At 38.4% G+C, this 21,060-nt stretch overlaps 1 protein-coding gene across 37 annotated transcripts in view; it reads left to right on the top strand.

Annotated features, from left to right (window-relative positions):
- NRXN1 (neurexin 1) overlaps nt 1–16,470 on the top strand; it is a 733,302-nt gene extending 716,832 nt beyond the window's left edge. For all 37 annotated transcript variants that reach the window (XM_065058802.1, XM_065058801.1, XM_065058799.1 and 34 more), the window contains one exon: nt 13,088–16,470. In XM_065058802.1, coding sequence (XP_064914874.1) covers nt 13,088–13,395 — 308 coding nt within the window. In that variant the 3' untranslated portion in view covers nt 13,396–16,470. The remainder of the gene's footprint in view (nt 1–13,087) is intronic.
- The last annotated feature ends 4,590 nt before the right edge of the window (nt 16,471–21,060 follow it).

The following is a 21,060-nucleotide window of genomic DNA, read 5'->3' as shown; positions in this document are numbered from 1 at the left end:
ATGTTCCAAAATGCAGAGATGTCCAAGCTGGGTCGAATGAAGTGAAATCATTGAGTTTAACAGCAGGGAAATCTAGACGAGGGAAAAAGTCTTACAGTTTTTAGCAGATGCATAAAGTTATTTTTCTGCAAATTACAGTTACATCCTTCTCAAACTCTGGACCTAACTAAGCTTTAAGTTAGAAATTATGTTCAAAACCTTTCCTGATGGCCCCATCAGAAATGGTATGGATGGAAGCTTTACCAGTCTTAAAGCCAGAATATATGGTATTTGCTGGTCTTGGAAGTTTTAGCAGAAGACAACTTTCAATGTGAAAAAAATGGCCTTGTAGAAACAAGCTTATTTCAGGTTCAAACAAGTGTCTTTTTACCAATAAAGTTCACACGTTGCAATCAAATAAAACACTTCATCTCATGATCAGCATTTGTCTGGCAGCTCTTGGGTTCCACTTCCCAGGACAGTGTTTGATTGGTATCAGATCTTGTCCTGTACTTGCTCTGTAGGAAAACAGGGTAAGAATAGTCAGGAGAGAGCTCAGTGATGAATACCAACTGGTAGCATTAGGTATCTTTCTTATCCCTGATTCTCAGTTCTGAGGGAGAAATGGGATTGGTTATTTTCCCACGTTATTAAGTTAGGACAAATAATAAGATAGATGCTTTTGGACTGGTCTTTGGGCATGTGTTGATTTTCCTACATCTTGGCCAGGCTCATTGCATTGCAGAAAACAGCGGACGATGATCAGAAATCTCTGAAGCATCAACCTAGCCATCAGAGAGCGAACAAGACGCTACTTAAGATCAGTCTTATGGTTCGGTCACTTCTGTGGGGATGGCTTTGTCCTGTCAGCAGAACAGTGTGGGGCTTTGCATGCAAACTGCTTCCTCCATATGTACATTCCCGGCTGTGTGATAACATGTATTGGATAGATGGAGATGGCTAGAAACCATTCATTCTCAAATGCTTTGTGATGGTTTAGATTTGGTCCCAGAATTGATACCTATTTTTCTAACAGGCCGTGCTGTGAAATATGGACTGTAAATGATTTATGCTCTTTATTAGAAGTTTTGCTCCTGTTTTCCTGTCACAAATAATTGTACTGTATTCCTGGTGCATCTGACAGCAAGATAACATTGCAGTAGGAGGTGAAGTGACTCCTTTCATTTATACATCACTGCAAGTGCCCTGTTTAATGCACTTCATGGAATTCATTGTGCAAGGAGCTGAAACAAAGAAAAATAAAATTACAGTTAGTTCATAGGGCTGCTGTGTTCATTATGGCTCGAACATAAAGGGAATATTTGTGCCTCAGTCCAATTATCCTGTAGTTTTGTATGCTTTTCCAGTACTAGAAAGACTGCTGGGTTGCCTTGAATCAGCCTTTTTAAATGCTTAGCTGAAATACATATAGACATGTCTGTATGAGCTACTACAGAGTGAAAATTATGCTATATTTACAAACTTTCCAAATGTTTGCACTTACCATGTCTATACATAAAGGAACTGGGGGCTTCAGGTATACATTTATTTTCATATAATTGATGTTAAAATAGTTGTTAAGGTTATTATTTTTTTTTTTATATATATAAATCATAAAGCCACCCCAAAGCAACAGAAAGAAAAGGTTACATTTTGCCAAATTATTTTATAGTGAACTGAACCACTGTTTTGTCATTAGACTGAGCTCTTAGTGTCTGTCACTGTGAATTGCAAATAAGGCATTTCTCATTTTAATTGGTCAAAAAGATTTTTTTTTCCTAAATTATCTAAGCAAATGAGGTTAAAAATTATAATTGATCCATTGTACCAACAGTGATCTCTATTCTTTGCCAGTCACATCACAGAAACTTGGGACTACTGAGTAGAATTGTAGCTTTCCAGCCAGTCCTAAAGATTTTCCTACATTCGCAGTGTTGGGAGCAGCTGAAAACAACAGCATGTACTGAAAGGAAGGGTTTTCTTCTACTCTAACAAATCATTTTTCAATAGTTTAGAGAATTCTGACTCTTCTCATACATTCAGTGTGATTTTGGTGGCAGTGGTGGTATTCACAGTCCTATACCTCCTTTCTTTGTGTAACCTCAACTGGTACAGCAGGTTTGTGACCAACATGAAATTATTTTAAATTTTGGTTTTTAAACACACTTTAAAATGAAATGCAGCTATTTTTAGCTAAACATGCCTTTTAAATGTGAAAAATTGAAGTAGATACTCCTTGCTGAACATATGTATTTTGAAGAGACATTTAATGCAGAGATGACAGCACAGGCTAATGCTTTCTAGCATGTATTAATTGCAGTCATAGTTATATGAACATATCAGAAGGCAAAATATGGATGGAAACTGGGGAGCTGGCTTTTTTCCCTGAGTATAATGGGTTTCTATCAACATAATGTCAGTGACTCACTATGCCCTAAGACTAGTAAGAAATATGGACATCAGGTTGCTATAAATCATACAAAGCTCTCTGTTAACTTGCACAAGACCTTCGCCACTGGTGCATAAATGATGAACGGATTTCTTTGTCTGTGAACTTTGAGGGTTTGTTCCTATTCCACTCTTATTCCTGCTAAAGTTGGACATTCTCACTTCCATAATGTGTATAAGAATGGCAAACATTCATTATGTAAATACTGGAGTTGTTCATTTGTATGGCAGCACCTGAAGCTCTACTTCATGCTTCAAGTGTATGCAGACCACATGAAAAGACAGTTCTTGTTCAGATACATTTATTAAGTGGCAATTATTAGTATTGCTGTTACATGTTCAGTGGTCTGGAGTTAGAGATCTCCACAGCATAGACAAAACCAAATAGTAATGTTTCTAGTAGTTTGAAGAAATATAGTCATTTTATAAACTATAATTGAAAAAAATCGGTACATTATTCAATGGTCCAGAAGGGGTGGCCCAATGAAAGAAGGCTGGATTTTTTTGTTTGTTTCTTCAAAGATGTAGAAACACTGCTTGTGACTCAGTTCTGAAAGTATTTACACAAAAAACTGAGGCACATGATCCTGCTGCCATACCAGGACTAGGATATGAATGCCGAGAAGCAAACCAGGCGCTCCACATCACTCATCCACAAATGCATGTGAACTGTATGTGTCATCCCCGCAGACACTGGTGGGACTCCCCAAATTTTTCATTGCTTGTCTGGATCATGGACAATAAAATGTTCATTAATATTTTGTCCTTTTATTCAGGTGTAGAAGTGATAATGTTAGTCAGTCAGAGGCAAGTGTACAGTCCCTGTGTGAGATAATGTGGGCTGGAGGAAGTAAATGGAGAGCAGGTTAGAGGTGAGGACCCAGTTCTCTGGGCAAGGTTGGAGAAGAGCAGAAGTCAACCCTCATGCAGTACACACCGAGGTGGAGAAATGTGGCCTTTTTTCATCACTGAGGTTGTTTTGGGAAAACTGTTTGTCTCACAATCCATTTCATATTCATTCTCTCTTGTTTTCTCCCTCCCTCCCCACAGGTCTATGCATGTGCTTATCTTCCCAAATTTCCCTAGAACAATTTGCAGGAAACACTGTTGTTAGCATATAGGCAGTTGCTTGACCTATTCTTTTTGCTACTCCCAGATAAAGAACCTGCCTTACAGACCATTCCAGCATTAACTGGAGAGTGAGATATGTGCAGGATGACTCCCCTCCCCCCCCCCCCCAAAAAAAGAAATAAATCTAACAAAGCACAAAATTACTGAATAAGGTATTAAAGAAATAATTGACTGCTAATGCAGTGGCTTTGTCAGACACACACACAAATAAAAGGAATCAGATCTATCACCGCACTCTCTTAAACAAAGCAGTCCTGATTTTCAAGACTGATACTCAAGATTTTCTATAATACAACTAATTAAGTTCCAGTTTCTGTGCATGTATCCCCAGTATGTGGAAGTTCTTAGTTGTTAGCCACAAAAAATAAAGATGTATGTGCTTTGGCAGCCTTCACTAGGAGATGTTTCCACCATTTTTGTAAAAGCTATAGATCTTTTTAATCTAGAATCAGAAAATCACTTAACTGAAGAACGAAAGGTAAAATACCTAAAGGAAAAATAAATAAATAAATACATGTGTATGTTCTTGAACTATCATGAAGAATTTTTTAGGTATATTTCAATAGATAAACTACATTGTTTATTTAGATGCTCATAATCTTTCTTTCTTTTTTAAAATACCAAGTCAGATCTTATCCATTATGTGGCCCATGTGGTTCACGCCAGTTGAAGTTTGTGAACTCCAATAGGGAACAATCTCTATTGTGTCATCTAAATTATGGGGTTTCTAATTAGGGATAGAAACACAATGCAGAAGTGATGTGTAAGAAAACCAGCACTGACCTGTCTTAATCTGTATACTGAAAAAGGAATTTGGTTTTCAGGATATTTTGTAAACATTACATTTACTGAAACCAGTTAGAGCCAAATGAAGATTATGGGGGCTCTCAGAACATTTTCCATGGGTGGATTTCACACAGTGACCTTGATGGAAAAATGCAGATAATAAATAAATTAGTAATTGCAAAACTGAGGTTTTCAGAAACAATTAAGTAATTTGCTGATTTGAGTGGGACGTTCAATCTGATGAAATAAGGAATTTTGGAAAGGCAGAAGATTTGCTTGTGTGAGGATGAAGTAAATAGCTGGTCAAATCTGGAACAGGTTGCATTAGTTTTCATGGCAATCTACTTAACAAACCTAACTTTAAGTTTTTGAACTATAATCCTAAATTTGAACTATAATCCTAAAAATTGGTCTTTTGAATCAAGCTTACACTTAGAATCAGGACTGCACGTAGATTGTTGACATATATAAATGAGTTGTTCTAGTTTGTTTGAAATTAGATTATATGCTATTGGTGCCTAATTAATGCAAGCCCATTGTGTTCTTTGAGCTACACTTCATTCTGGTTTCACTGGCTACATCTAGCACATATATTTTAATGTATACTGTATTGTAGACACTAGTAATAGCAAAACTACTTCTTGTCCCTTTGTAATTTGTATGCAGTGAGTTTGCCTCTTTTTGTAGAAAAATCCCTCTTCCTCAGGGCTGTTTATCATCCTTATTTCTATGGGCATGGTAGTAGAAGACAGACAGTATTTTGCAAAGATATAGAAAGGTTTATAGCCAGAACACTGGCCTGAATTAACGTCGTATTGCTCAACTTCTATGCCAAGGCTTTCTCTCAGACCGAAGTTGAAGAATTCGGGAAGAAATTCGCTTTCCTTGAGCTACTATTTGGAGCAAAGGACCAGACAGAAGGGAGGGAAGCTGGCTGCACTGCAGGCAGGATGCAGGGTAGAGGCCAGTGCTTTGCCTCTCCAAGTTCAGTGGCACAGGGTACTGTCTATTCCAGAGCCTTTTTGCAGTTCAGTTTTTCTGCATTCAAACAGGGGCATTACATGTGTGCAAGCAAACCATTGTGCTTCTAGCTAACCATGTGCAATACCTGATAAATTCAATTAATATGGTGTTACAAAGCAGTTGGTGTATGCCATCTTCAGCTTATCAACTAATTGCCATGTTAACAGACTGCTGGGAGTGAACAGGGTTGCTTACCCTGCTGCCAGATAAAGGAGATATGAGCAAATGGTAAACTTTTGCTCTTTTTTTTTTTTCTAGCAATCAGTAGACTGGTAATTTATTTTTCTCTTGCACATCTAGAAGTAAGACTGTTGCTGCTAATTTTCAGCTATTAATGCTTGCTAACACCTAATTTAAACCTCTGTGGAAACATTGGGGTTTTTTAGCATGTGCCTGGTCATTACAGCCTGCAAAGTAGCAGGTGAATGCTGACAAGCTTGAGAACTAGGTGTTCTCTAAGAATGTTGGTCATGAATGGAAGCAGGGAAAATTCAAGGCAAAAGTAACCTGTAATGAGGATGAAGGTACCTAAAATAGTCTAATCTTAGGCAATCTCCTTCTAACTATGTAAAAACCGGAATGAAACCTTGTTCTGCTACGTTGACATGCTATTCTGGCCCATAGGTTTCAAAACCAGCACTTCTCCCAAGGTTAAGAGCTAAGGGCTAGATTTGGGACTATGACAGTTTAAATTAAATTTGCATTTATACTGGCTTAAGCAGTAGGTGATAGTTTAAATGAAAGCTGCCTTAAACAGTAGATTCTCATCTTGATACAGCCCATGTTGTGAACATATCCTTTAAAAAGTTACAGAAAAGGGCTAAATGAAAGGAAAGATGAAAGCAGCAAGAGCATGAGAATCATACTCCAAAATAAGAGAAAGCTTTATAGATATCTCTGTCTTTTTCCTTGTGCTAACATCAGAGACACCGGTATTGTTTTGCAGAGTATGATGACAGAAGCAAAGAAAAACAAGGTGGTCTTATTAATTTTGATAATTTTATAATGAGAAAAAGAATATTAATTACATCAAGTGTAATATATATCAGTCCTGAAGTTCATTTAGCTCTCCCTACCCACCCCCAGAGAAGCATGACAGTAACATGATTCAGGGTGAAGTGTAGCTTCATCTGCAAGATGTATTTGAGCCTTTGTTTAGTGGATGCAATTTGGTGTTTGTAGCGGTCACATTTCCAGCATGTGTGCATGTATATTCCAGATGCCTTGAAAGTCTGGCCTCTTCTTTTCCCAGGCACAGTATCAACTTTTTCAGTAATGGATCTGACTCGATGGCAGTGTTTAGAGCAAATTGCATTCAGTGTGCTTTCAACTCCGCATTCAAGTCATATATATAATGTTTGTGGCACAGACATTTATCTCTTCATGTAGTAGCTGCTGAGTGAAGGAAGACAGTCAGGGAATCACCCACGGCTGCAAAGATAATGTCCACACCTCCAGCTCATTTAGTGAGAAAGAATCATTCCTTGCTCTGCAGGCCAAGGCATCAGATTCCTTACTCTTTGCAGCTATTTTTTAGTGTTCCCTGAAAGAAAAGTGGTTCCTGGATTGGTGCTTTGGGTTTTTGCGGTTGTGGTTTTTTTTTTGTTTTTTTTTTTTTTAATTGTTTTAAAATGAGATTATAAAAATAGCAAGCAATGAAACCTGGGTTCTGTGAAGGTCAGTGGCAAAATTTTCGCCAAGTTCAGTGGGATCCAAATGTCACTGTCACTAACAATGTAAGTTTTTGTTACAAAGAAGCAAATCTTACAGTTAGCTGCCACCAAAAATGTGTGTTTCCAATGCTCCTGCCCTTTTCTGCGATAACACTGGTGTTCATCGGAGTCTCTCGGGAGCTAGGGCTGCAGGCAACTAACTGAGCAAAAGATACTGGTTTAGCTGTCTGACCTGGTTCCCCACAATTACAGCAGCTTAGCTCTAGCTTGAAAAACACGCTGTCAGTAGTGTAATATTTGTGTTTTGTCTTCTCTATGTTATCTTATTAGCAAAAGCATTTATTCTTTTTCCCCATTTAGGAATACTTCCATTAAAATCTAGATCGCCACTGACTCTGCTGATCAGTCAAAATTTCTGAAGCAAAGTAACAAATTACCAAAGATTTCCCCTATCACACATAAAAACAGGTTAAATTACTCCAATTAGAAAAGAAAGAAGCAGAGGTGCAAAGGTGACTGACAAATGTAGAAGTGGGGAGAGGTAGGACTGGACTGACAGCTGAATTAGCAAAAGGAGAAAGGATCCATATTGGGAGAGGAGGAATACTATGAGAGGAGCAATAAGACTGAAATTGTTAAAACATACTAATAAAGGGAGTAAGAGCACAGGCATGAAGACTGCTAAAAGCATTAAGTGATATATTGGTTTACATTTTCCGTTTTAGCTAAAATTAAATTTAGCTTTCTGGAAAAAGATTTCACAAAAGCTTATTATTAAACTGTGTGAAATATTCCCCTCAGCTCTGCAGAGCATATTAACTTCTAAACCCCATTGATTTGGTACGCTCTAACAATTGGCACTGTGCTACCAACTAACCTATCTCCCTTCAGATTTATGTTGACATTTAATAACTATTGAGACAACAACCCTCTCACCTCTCAACCACAGAAAAAAATATGTTATTTGCGAAACTGCAGTCCTAAGTAGTTCATAGAATTTCTAAATTATTTATATGGCAAGTCATTGCACTTAGAAATAAGCACTGTATTCTGCGCAGACAATGTTTAGCTTCTTAGTAAAACAACCTTTTTAGCTGTGGCTAGTGTTTCCCTGCCAGACTATTTTTATGACAAGTTAAGCTAGTTAATATCCCTTTAGAGGTATTTTAATGCATTATATCTTTCCTTCTGAGGACCTTTGAAATTTCGATATATGGGAAGTAAAGAACCTGGTTTTGCACACCAAACAGTAGAAGAGATACCTTAATAATTTTCTTTTAAACACATTTGAAAGTAGGTTATTGTCTTGTTTCCTCAAACTCAATAAGCATCTGACAGATTTCGTAGGAAAAATGCAATGGCATGAGTTCGAGATGACAAATATATCTACTCCACTCACAAGCACCACACCTCTCTACGCAGTGTGTTGTGTGTGCAGGTCACAGCTCCCGTTCTCTTTGAATCATGATGCCATTTATGATCAAGGAGTGTGGAGTGTGTGTTCGTCAATGCAGCTGGTTTTGTCGTACCTCTGTCATGCAGATTAGATTGTGACTTTGGATATAGATTGTTCCAAGTGTTGAAAGTTTGTCACAGAGCTGTAGCAGGGACATGTGCAACCACCTCATACTCCTTCTCTCCCATGGCAGCTCAATTGCTGATGGACATCCCCTGGGGAGCCAGTTCTTGCCCTGTCTTGACAGCAGCCCCTTGAGGCTGCACAGGAAAGGAGCAGGCTGAGATACGCCTGGTTCAGAGCAGTGTGGGTTTGTGCTCAGTCTCTCGCACAAGTTTACAGCAGATCCTCATCCTGGTTTTGCAGTTGGGCTGCACCTATTACACGGGTTCAGCAGAATAAGCACTGAGATTTGTTTCTCAGACGTATTAGTTGTAATGAGATGTTGAAATTCCAGTTCACCAGAATCCAACAATACTGCGGAAAGTCTGCCACAAACAGGTCTACAATGACAGCATGCAGAGTGAAAATTAATATGTGTCCTGTAAATAATTGCATTCATGCCTCATTGCAAATGCAGTAGTTAAACATTCTTATCTTGTGAGTAATTTCCTATTCACAGTTTGGAGGAAGGCATAAATGTAAAGAAAACAGGTTTGGGGTCCTTTTGTTGGGTTTTTTATTTTGTTTTTAAGTCTGCTAATTTCAATTCATGAACACCATGGGAGCCTGCAATTCCAATTTTCTTTTCACAGTATTCATGAAAACTGGGCACTGAAAATAGTCAGATTTTTCCCTTTAAATTTTAAACCACTTAGAAATACAGTCAAGAATAATAGCTTTCTAATCCATTATTACACAATGTAAAAATGTGCTCAATTGTTATTATTTAATGCAAAGTTTTTCATAAGTGGTAGAAGAGGCTTTTAAGACAATTTTCTTCTAAGCTGGTCATTGAGGCAATCCCAAAAGGCTGACCGTATGCTGTTGAGAGGAAGGGTTCTGCATCAGAGAAGTTGTTTGAAGAAGGGATCAGTACATCACTAGATGTTTTTATTTCCTCTCTCTGTAATGGCATAGTCTTTGCACTGTCAGTCTTTTTGATTTTCTCTTGTTCCTAATCAAACCATCCTCAACTTACAGATTGTTTCAGGATTTTTTAGGGATGACATTTTATTCTTAAAACTGGGGATCATTTTTATGAAATTTAATCTTGATTCACCTGTAAGGTATTTAGCTTCTTATTTACAATAAGAAACTTTATCTGGGATGAAGTTAGTGACTTGTTGATGTTACAGCAGAGACTGCAACCAGAGTAGCAGACAAGGTTACCTGTAGACATACTTCTGCTGCTATGCCAGGAGCCAATGACTCTGCTCAGTTTAGCTGCAAAGATGCTGGGGAGAAAACTGCATCCTCTGTTTGTCAAAGAGCTGGGAAGTAAAGAGCAAGGTTTGTTTAACCTTGTGATCTTCACTTGCTCTGCATTGAGATCATCTGTTGTCCTTTGCAATAGTTCCTGTCCTGCGGGGGAGGTCAAGATCTGGGTGAATTCCCCTTGGGTATCCCAGTCTTAGTCAAATAAGGATCCTGATTAAACAGAAGGCAGCTGGTTATGGATGGGGATTTGTTTATTTACATCGATTTCAGTAGAAGCATAGGCTGGCCTTTTTTCCAGTGGCCTTTTCCTCCCTGTCTCAGAATAAGACACTTGCTTAAGCATGTGCTTCATTAGCTTTTCCTATATAAAATGCTCACAGACAAACCCATGTCCTTTGTAAAACTTTCTTCATTTAATTGCCTTGAGAGGCCTTGCTAGGTTAAAAGTATATTTTAATGTAAATAGAAGAAAAATAGCAAAAAAGTCATTTCCCTTGCTGAACTGCTCCTTTTACAGAAGTCCAAATAAATGTAACAACAGATGCTTTGGAAATGGTGTAAGTTTAAATAGCAATAATGTAGTTGTTTAATATTCCTCAGACAGATGGGATAAATGAGATAATTGTGAAAGCATTCTTAAAAATAAAAGGATGCCATCAGGTGAAAGGTAGGAGTTTAGGAAACGTTGAAAAACATTCCGTACATGTTTTTTCAAGATGCAGTGTTAAAAGAATGTTTTCCTCTGAGCACACTATTAAGTGTCATTAAGTAGACATTAATTGTAAAGTTAGTTGATGGCATTTGGCCCAAATGTCTGTATTTTAGAGAAAGAGCAGTTGTTAGTCCATCAGGTACCGACAGTTTATTCAGTTGCTTTTATTATTTCTCAGACAGAAATTAATTTCCTGAAATGACATACAGTAACATAAGACTTTGTCCCATTTTCATTCACTATAGAAATACCCAGGAGTCTTTATTCTGCAACAATGCATCGTTTCTTGTAAAACAATAAATGACACCCCATGTGTAAAAGAATTTCCGTTTTCTACAATACCTACAATGAAGAAACAGGATCTAAACCAGTCACTGACTACTTTGAGATAGATCACATTTCTTAGTAGGGTGGTATCTACCCTGAAATGAGAAAAAATCTTAGAGCCTTCTGAAGGAAAACTTCAAGATCTCTTGTGTAGTCCTAGAAAATACCATTTGTACCAACTCATAACAAATAAGAACTTTCAGAAGGGGAAAAAACATTATTAGTTAAAAAACTGTTAGACACGAATGACAGTTTTCTTGAATCTTACTGTGGTGCCTCTGTTCTTTCAGACAAATAAAATGTCACTTTCTATAAGCACATGTGAGATAACTGCCAGGAAGTGGTGTTTCAACAGTAAGAACACAAATCAATAATAAATAAGTTATGAGTAATACCAAGCTAGGGAGGCAACATAGTTCTTTTGGGGGTTTGTGGCTTCTTTTGCTGTGTTTTGTTATTTATAGGCTAATTGTGGATCCTTGTACCTAGTGTCTCCTTTTAATTCTGCTTGTCCAAATTTGTTGAAATTTTTTGATCAGTGTTGATAGTTTGAGTGACATTACCTTTAATGTAGAATCCTTAAAATCATCATCTTCCTATTATGTCTTTAGAGCAGACACCAAAAGTGACTATGGGGCAGAGTGTGCTTTTGTGCACCTCAAGCAAGACACTTCTTTAATACACTTCAATAAAATGCTAGTTGTAGGCGAGGCCTGATAAAGATAACATGATGAATATAACATAAAACTAGTGTTTAATAATACTTTTAGTTAACATTTGTATTTTACTGACCGCATTTTTAGCCATGATGTAATATGTGGTTTCTATAAGCCAGTGTTGATGCTTAATGAGAATGCTCTGCACTGCTCAGTGGGAAACCCTGGTTCACTCACTGCTCTTTTCTTGCTCCTGAGCTCAGCCAAGGCTGGTGGTGCTGAGGCTACGCAGCCTCTCAGGAGTTTGGAAATGCTCGTATAATGAGAGGAACATTGCGTAGACCCAGGTCACTTCATTTTTGTCCCATGACACTTGCTAAGCTAAGATCCTTCTCAGCTGTTGCCACTTAAAGTGATTCTGTACAAAGATCTGCCTCTCCTCCTTCTGCAAAGTGCAAAAAAGAAGAGAGTTCATGGGAAACGCTTAAGCATTGTGTGTGCTGTGAGCATTTAACCTAGAAATTTCTCCTGGAATTAGGCTTTCATTCTACATGCAAGGGGATAAAATGTGCCAGACCACACAATAGTTCCTATCAAGAAGGCTTTAGAGTCTGAAGACATAGGTCGGATCAGTGCATATCACAACTGAAAAGACCAGAGCCTGGCCTGAGAGGTGGGTTCTTAGAAGGCTGAGCCCTTGCTCAGTGCAGTTTGAGAGTTTTTTCTGGACATAAAGGGTAGCTCAGAGGAATGTCTGGTATTGTCATCAAGGACAAAAAGAGGGTATGGGAGAAGTTGAGTGAAAAAGCATTCTAAAGTGTAGCCATATTCAAGGAAGACTGTGAATTGGAAAAGAGAAGGTCAGGTTGGATAGCTCTATAAAAAGTAATAAAAGTAAATATAATATGAGAAGGAAAGGAGACACTGAGAAGCTTGCTGAGGGGAGACTAAAGGAGAGCTGAGGATACCTTATTTGTAGCCAACTTATTGGCTGCTATCATTTATTATTAGGAGGAATTTTGTTTTTTTCTTCCATTCTGTTTGGTGGTCAGACTTATCATCACTGTCTTCTAAGTAAGTACTATAGTGTCACTTTTTGCTCTTTACAGAAGGAGAGAAAATGAGAGGGAGGGAATGAGAGGGGGAGATCCTTTCTTCCAAGATGATTGTGTTCTGGCATTTAAATTGTGGCACGCCTGTTATTCCAGATTATTTAGACATTCCTTGCTGAGTAACAGTATTTGGAGAAATTACACTCTTGAAGGCTAAAAAGATATTTTCCTTGCTGTCCTTTTCCTTATTTAAAAGCCTGTTCACTTGTGCTGACAGACCTGAAAATGGAATGGGCTGCAAACCTAAATGTTTTCACACCAGTAGTATAGGGTATGTTGATAAGGCAGCCCTGACCTAGTGAGTGCAATTAGAAAGATACATGTTTGTAGCAGGTAGATATGACTGACTTCTCAATGTGCAAACTCAATAATAACCTCTCCCTTATTTCTTTATCTACCTACAGCAAATCCTACCAGGGCGGGAGGAGGAAGGGAGTACCCTGGCTCGTCCGAGGTGATTCGTGAATCCAGCAGCACGACAGGGATGGTAGTTGGGATCGTGGCAGCAGCGGCGCTGTGTATCCTCATTCTCCTCTATGCTATGTACAAGTACAGGAATCGAGACGAAGGATCTTATCACGTAGATGAGAGTCGAAACTACATCAGTAACTCAGCACAATCCAATGGGGCTGTGATCAAGGAAAAGCAGCCCAACAGCGCTAAAAGTTCCAACAAAAACAAGAAAAATAAGGATAAGGAGTACTATGTCTGATCTCAACATCTAAAAGAACGCTTGTATAGAAATAGTCTTCATTTTATCTGAGACATAATACAAACTTATTTACTTTACTTTTTATGAAGCACATTCAAAAACAAACAAACAAAAAAGACAGGGAATGCAATCAGAAAGGAAAGACTGTTTTTAAAAACAAGCATTTCATGCTCTTGTTTTTCAGAAACAGGAGCTGATAAATTCCCTAACATCCACAGTGTTTTCATTTACTCTGCCTGTCTTTATGTTGCTGGAACATTTCTGAAAGACAATGATGACACCACGATTCATAAAGCAAGGAGTATTACTACAACATCAAGGCACAATATGAAACAAAACAAATTAAAAAAAAAAAAAAGGAAAAAAAAAAAAAAAGAAGCTACCTATGATTCTGGATTTAGCCAAAGTGCTAGCGCTTTCTTGAGAAGTAAGTTAGTCTTATTGTCAGAGGAGACTGTCATTATATATGGTGACTCAACAAGCAAACATAAAGAGTTTGCCGTCTGGTGCAGTGAAGCAGTGGTTGGAAACTTGTATTTGAAACAAGTACTGGCTTTTCTGAAGACTTACGTAGAAATACTTTCAAAAAGCCCCTTTCTGGTTGTGAGGAAAATAGTATGGAGGCCTTATTTTCAAAAACAAAAACAAAAATCTGGAATATAAGGCACATTTCCACAAAAAAAAAAAAAAAAGAAAAAATAATAAAAAAAAAACAAACAAGAGGGTATAGATGCAATCAATGGGAAATTTTCATGCACGCTTAATATGTTATTACATATGTTTATATAAAAACACATCTATATGTGCTTTCTGGACTGTGGTAAGTGATGTTTTATAGCCTGTTGTATAGAAAATGCAAACTATATCTGCTCTTCAGCCATTTTTGGTAAACTCAATGTTATAAGTGTTGCTAGGTATAGAGAGTTTTATGACATCTGGAGCAACAGACATACTTCAGGTTTTTTGCAGCCATTATAAATTGTCCCAGAATTCTTCCCCTTTTTTTCTTTCTTTTTTTTTTTTTTAATATAATTTACAGTGTAGTGGTTATACTAAGGGGGATGTGTATGAATGTATATACGAGTCAGCTGATTTTTTTCTTACCTGTACAGCCTCTATTCTGTTGCAGTTAAGTTTTAGTAGTTTGTATGAAAGAAGTGGACTAGAAAGCAAAAATATATCTCTACTGTAATTTGTCTTCTCCTTCCTATCCCCATCTCTTGCTCCTGATATGCAACGATGAAGTTGATCAGAATGGCCGATTTTCCTAGACATATACATTCATTAATTAGCTAAATATTTAGTGACTTAAACTGGCCTTCAGCTTCCAGTCAAAGCTTCACTATTGGAGAGCATGGTTTGCCTTACAGAAACCTTGTTCTTAAGAAATTATGAGAATGATGAGTTTCTTGAGAATCTTAGGAAGTATCATATAGTGTTTTTCTGACATTCAGTTATATGAACGACAGCTACTACAGCATTGGGTGGTAGAAGATCTACAAAGACCCATTTTAATTATCCAGGTTGATTCTACTGCAGAATTTACCCCTTTCTCCAAAAGGAAATGATCTTCAGGTGCACGATAATATTTTTCAACGGTGGGCATTTTGACATACAAAAAGTATTTTTAGCTAAGTTTATTGTGTAGTATTGCAAGACATCATAACCAGACAAATATGAGTTTATCATGTTTTAAAGTAGCACATAGCTTTTCTTACATATATAAAACATTAATGTATTTTAGTTAAGCATACTAAATATAATGCTGTAATTTACATGTTAAAGGGTTTTTTTGTAGTATTACTTCATTAGGTTCACAGCAATAAATCATAACATAACATTTTATTTACACGGAAGTTCAAAGGGAATGCATTAGACGGAAAAAGGATAGTTCAATAGAAATCAAGCAAATCACTGGAAGGCCTCCTGGGAGGGATGTAGATGTTCACACTTTACAGACAGGAAGGAGGAATTTAAAATTATCTTTGAACAGCAGGCACAAAACGTTTTGTTGTGTGTTATTCACTGTAGCTGATGGAAAAGGCTGAAAACTGGTACAGCTGTCTATCTGGGAGTCAGAGCACTTTAAACGTACATGTAGTTGACATGAAAAGACCTCTCTTGAATGTTGCCAACCACATCGAGATGTGTCATGTTGCATTTGTAAAACAATTTTTTTTAAAATTTTCAGTAACATTTACGCAAAACTGAGAACATGCTCACAAAATCCATCTGATGTTAATTTCTTAGATTGTCATTTACCTGTGGCATTCATACTTTCTCCCACCTTTACAAGGCAGCTGTGCTCAGGGAATGGCAGGGTCAGGTTTACTGGAGGTCATTGCTGGAAGCAAGAGACTTCATCTGGAGGGGGGAAAGAAGAAGTTGAAAGCCAGGTGGTGTTCAGATTTCAGTGCTTAAAGATATGTGGAAGACCAAGAGTAATCTGACGACAGGAGATTGGACATGACAGAATATGTTTTGGGAAAGATGAAATTGTCTTTTCTGCTTGGTATTGATCGCATTAATGAAATAGCATGGTCAGGTCAACTTCCAGGCAGTTTGGTAGATTAATCTTTAACTAAATCCATACATCAAGGAAAAAAAATCTGCTACTACCAGAATAAGCAAACACAATTTTAACACTGTTTCTGAAGGTTCTCCTTTTTCCTCTTTAATTTCATAATTTAACAAAAAACAAATATGGATGTATCAGAAGTGCCAGCAAGTGGATTTAAAATTCCTTTATGTTTAAAAACAGCAGCAACAACAGACATAAACCACTACCTAACATAAAATTGGATCCTTTCTCTATAATAACCTAATTTGTTTGACTGCGATGGTTTCATTTCTATGACTGTATTGTGTTGCCTTTTTTAACAAAACACTAAATAACGTGTGAAACTTTCAACCCTAAGACATCAAAGAGAGGCCCAATGCCCCTAACCTTATAGTGCTTTCTGTGATAGATATTTACGATTTTTTTATTTGTTGCAAGGCCAATTTATTCATTATTGGAAATGCTAAGCAAGTGGAATTTACTGTTTTGTTAATAAAAATGTTTCTTAATACAAATGCTGGCTTGTTTCTTCTCTTGTCATTAGATCTGGAGTATCTGTTCATCTGAAAGTGGTGGGAAAAAAAAAATGGTAAATTTGTATGAAGTTACAGGCATCCATGTCAGTAAAAAGTGACCTCAGAGCTCTTTGTACACTTGAGTGAAAACCTTCAAGTCTTTTGTTCAACTGGCCCAGTCAGAAAAGCATGAATTACATTAATGCATTGTTTGGGTTTGTATATAATTACTTCATTTGAAGTTTCTAGCTTTTTGGGAGTTTATTTTTGGTTTGTTATTTTTTTTTCGAATCAGGAAACTTGATGTCCCTTCCCTACCCTCACACCCCATCCGTTAATGGAAAAAGAACTAAAGAACTCCCTTCCCCTTTTCCACCACTTTTTTTTTTTTTTTTTTTTTTTTTTTTTCCCCTGGTGAAAAGAAAATGGCAGAAAGTAAGATAGTGGGATGAAAAGTTAAAGCTGAAAATATTTTCTCTTGTCTAGGACACGGTTTAAAAATTAATGGAAAAATGAACATATTTCAGGTCCTTAAAAACATTACTGGATAATAATTGCAAAACTTCAACTGGAGCTAATCCATTACATAAGTACTTTCCTATTTACCATGGCATTTAAATTCATGGCTAACTTCAAGCAAATATCTAATCCTATTGATTTAAGCAAGTGTCTAAAGTTGCCTAAATGTATTGCTGAATGGGGATGGAGTTAAGCTTTTGGATCTAAACTCCAAATAGAATTTAAGTATGTATCTCCTTTAATCACATCAGTAGCTTCTTTGACTTCAATGGGATTTATTCATTTGCTTAATTAGGTATAGACTGAAGTATTTTAGATAATTTAAGTTTGAGAATATCTGGAGGAACCAGCCCCTATCTTCCATTGGTATGAAAGAGTTCATAGTTAAACTTACATTCTAAACTGCTTTATACTGGGTTTAGTAAATTTTTTTTTTGTGGTTATGCGTGTGTGTTTAAATGAATACTGAACATTCCATTTAGGAAAATGCTTTATACACATTTAAAAGAGCTATAACGATAGTGATTTTTGTTCTACTAAAAACCGAACAACCAAACCAAACAAACAGAAAACCACACACAAAACCACTTTTTAATTCTACACTGTATTTGCTCAGTTTTTTCTTACATCTATACTGTGCCCTCTCTTTCACCACAACAGTAATGGTCTCTCAGTACCTGCATCATCCATCATCTGCTACCTGCTTTAAGTGATGGTCTCCATAATCAATCATCACTGTGACCAAGTATCTGAAACCTTCAGAAATGAGGAAAAAAAAGAGAAAAAACTGAACAAACCCTCCAAATGCAACTTAGAACAAGAGAAATAGAGCACACATGCAGGCTGCAAGTGACAACTTGTGTTTGTTATTTACTCTAATATGACTTCTTTATAGTTCAACAAAACAGTTTTAAATTGAGTATCTAGGTATGATTTTCATGCTGATTATAGAATTTTGATTCTAGGTTCAGTACAGTCCTGGTTAGAGGTGCTTGGAAGTACTGCACTGTGGTAAGCCAGATTTGTCAGTACAATTTTATCTGGAATAAAGGCTATTTGCTTTATTTTTAAGCCCCTGCTGTGTTAAAAAGTCTGTAAGTATTTCAGCATTAAAACGTTTCTGGCCCTCATGGGAGTGGGGAGAAAGAGAAGTCCATAAAGCATTTAAATCAATTTATGAATTGATGAATGCTTGGGGATGATAAAATTGCTTGCCTGCCAGCCTCTTATTTGTCTGGATGGTCTGTTCCTCCTTTGGTTGGTCATTGCTCTCCAGGAAACCAGAAGTATCCCCCCTGGGTTAAGCTTTGAGCTAGAAATGTCATTGATATGGGTGTTCTCAGTTTTGTGAGGTACACAGCCAGAACTCACCCAGTCTTTTATGGGCTTGCTTTGGAGGCTTCTCCTTACTCAAGGTCTTTGACACACTTCAGCCATCACCTCTGACCTCTGGAAAAGAGAGTATAGCCCCACGCCTTTCTCATTGACTCTCCACCATACAGATATCTTCATTTGATGTTCAGAACAAGCCGTTTCCCATATGACACTGATCCTCCAGTGGGGTTGAATTGTGGTAGACTTTGTATTTTTTTAAAGCAAAGACATGGTGACGTAAGGAGTAGAGTTATTTCAAAGAGCGTGGGATTCTCAGTGATTAAATTGCCTTTGAGGATAGTAATTTCATGCTGGCATACACTTGAGAGGTTTAAAAATCCAGGCCAGTAATTCTCTACAGCATCCTTTCGGTAAAAAATAAAGACATAACTTGTTTGTCAGTGAGCTTAGGAATAAACAACACTGGTATCAAAATGTGAATGCATCGGTCTGGTTGCAGGAAAGAACACAGGAAAATGGAATTTTGGCAGCCAAAAATAAACACTGGTGTGTTGGCCTGACTCTTACGAACAAGTCCAATTACAAGCCAGTAAGTATTTATTGGACGATAAATAGCAAAATACTTCTATTAGTCATAGTTTGGGATGCAGTAGGCTGACAAAACTCAGGCACAGCCCCTGTGGCCACATTGGCTTTTTCAGTCCTAGCTACTGTTAAGGTGCCCTCCAGTCTGGGGGACTGGGCAGGTTTTACACAAACTGATGTGCACACCAGCTGATCAGATATTTCCAGATAAACCTTAATTTTCCCTTTGAAATTAAAATACATTTTCTGGCATAAGTACAGTAGGTTGCTTCATGAGACAAATTGACTCACAGTATCACAGTATCACAGTATCACAGTATCACAGTATGTTTGGGATTGGAAGGGACCTCAAAAGATCATCTAGTCCAATCCCCCTGCTGGAGCAGGAACACCCAGGTGAGGTTGCACAGGAACATGTCCAGGCGGGTCTTGAATGTCTCCAGACAAGGAGACTCTACAACCCCCCTGGGCAGCCTGTTCCAGTGCTCTGTCACCCTCACTGAGAAGAAGTTTCTTCTCAAATTTAAGCAGAACCTCTTGTGTTCCAGCTTGATCCCATTACCCCTTGTCCTATCATTGTTTGTCACCGAGAAGAGCCTGGCTCCATCCTCATGGCACTCACCCTTTATATATTTATAAACATTAATAAGGTCCCCCCTTAGTCTCCTCTTCTCCAAACTAAAGAGACCCAGCTCCCTCAGCCTTTCTTCATAAGGGAGGTGCTCCACTCCCTGAATCATCTTTGTTGCCCTACACTGGACCCTCTCCAGCAGTTCCCTGTCCTTCTGGAACTGAGGAGCCCAGAAGTGGACACAATATGCCAGATGTGGTCTCACCAGGGAGGAGTAGAGGGGAAGGAGGACCTCTCTCGATCTACTAACCACCCCCCTTCTGATACACCCCAGGATGCCATTGGCCTTCCTGGCCACAAGGGCACAGTGCTGGCTCATGGTCATCCTGTTGTCCACCAGGACCCCCAGGTCCCTTTCCCCTACACTGCTCTCTAATATGTGATTTCCCAACCTATACTGGAACCTGGGGTTGTTCCTGCCCAGATGCAGGACTCTACACTTTCCCTTGTTAAATTTCATTAGGTTATTCCCCGCCCAATTCTCCAGCCTGTCCAGGTCCCGCTGGATGGCAGCACAGCCTTCTGGTGTGTCAGCCACCCCTCCCAGCTTAGTGTCATCAGCAAACTTGCTGATAGTACACTCTATTTCCTCGTCTAAATCTTTAATGAATATATTGAATAATATTGGTCCCAGTACTGACCCCTGAGGCACTCCACTAGATACTGGCCTCCAACTAGACTCCGCACCATTGACTACCACTCTCTGGCTTCTCTCCTTAAGCCAGTTTGCAACCCACCTCGCTACTCTATTGTCTACACCACACCTCCTCAACTTAGCTGTGAGGATGCTGTGGGAGACTGTGTCAAAGGCTTTCCTGAAGTCAAGGTAGACCACATCCACCGCTCTGCCATCATCCATCCACCTTGTTACATTCTCATAAAAGGCTATGAGGTTGGTCAAGCATGACTTCCCCTTGGTAAAGCCATGCTGACTGCCCCTAATAACCCTCTTATCCTTGGTATGCCTTGAGATGGCACCAAGGATAAGCTGTTCCATTACTTTCCCAGGGACAGAGGTGAGGCTGACCAGTCTATAATTACCCGGGTCCTCCTTCTTGCCCTTTTTGAAGACTAGAGTGACATTTGCTTTCCTCCAATCCTCGGGCACCTCCCCTGTTTCCCAAGACTTGGCAAAGATGTTGGAGAGTGGTCCAGCAATGACTTCAGCCAGCTCCCTCAGCACGCGCGGATGCATCCCATCTGGACCCATGGATTTATGGATGTCCAGACTATTTAATTGCTCCCTAACCCAGTCCTCATCGACTAAAGCAAACTCCTCCATTGACCTGGCTTCATCCGGGGTCTCAGGGGTACAGGGCTCCCCAGGACAGCCTCCAGAAGAGTAGACAGAGACAAAGAAGGCATTCAATAATTCTGCCTTCTCTATATCTTCTGCCACCAGGGCACCCACCCCGTTCATCAGTGGGCCTACATTGCCTCTGGTATTAGTTTTATCTGCTATGTATTTGCAAAAGTTCTTTTTGCTGTCCTTGACCCCTCTCGCCAGCTGTAATTCTAAG

Source organism: Columba livia, chromosome 3, assembly GCF_036013475.1.
Source record: "Columba livia isolate bColLiv1 breed racing homer chromosome 3, bColLiv1.pat.W.v2, whole genome shotgun sequence".
NCBI lineage: Eukaryota > Metazoa > Chordata > Aves > Columbiformes > Columbidae > Columba > Columba livia.
This window is presented reverse-complemented; position numbering and strand designations above follow the sequence as displayed.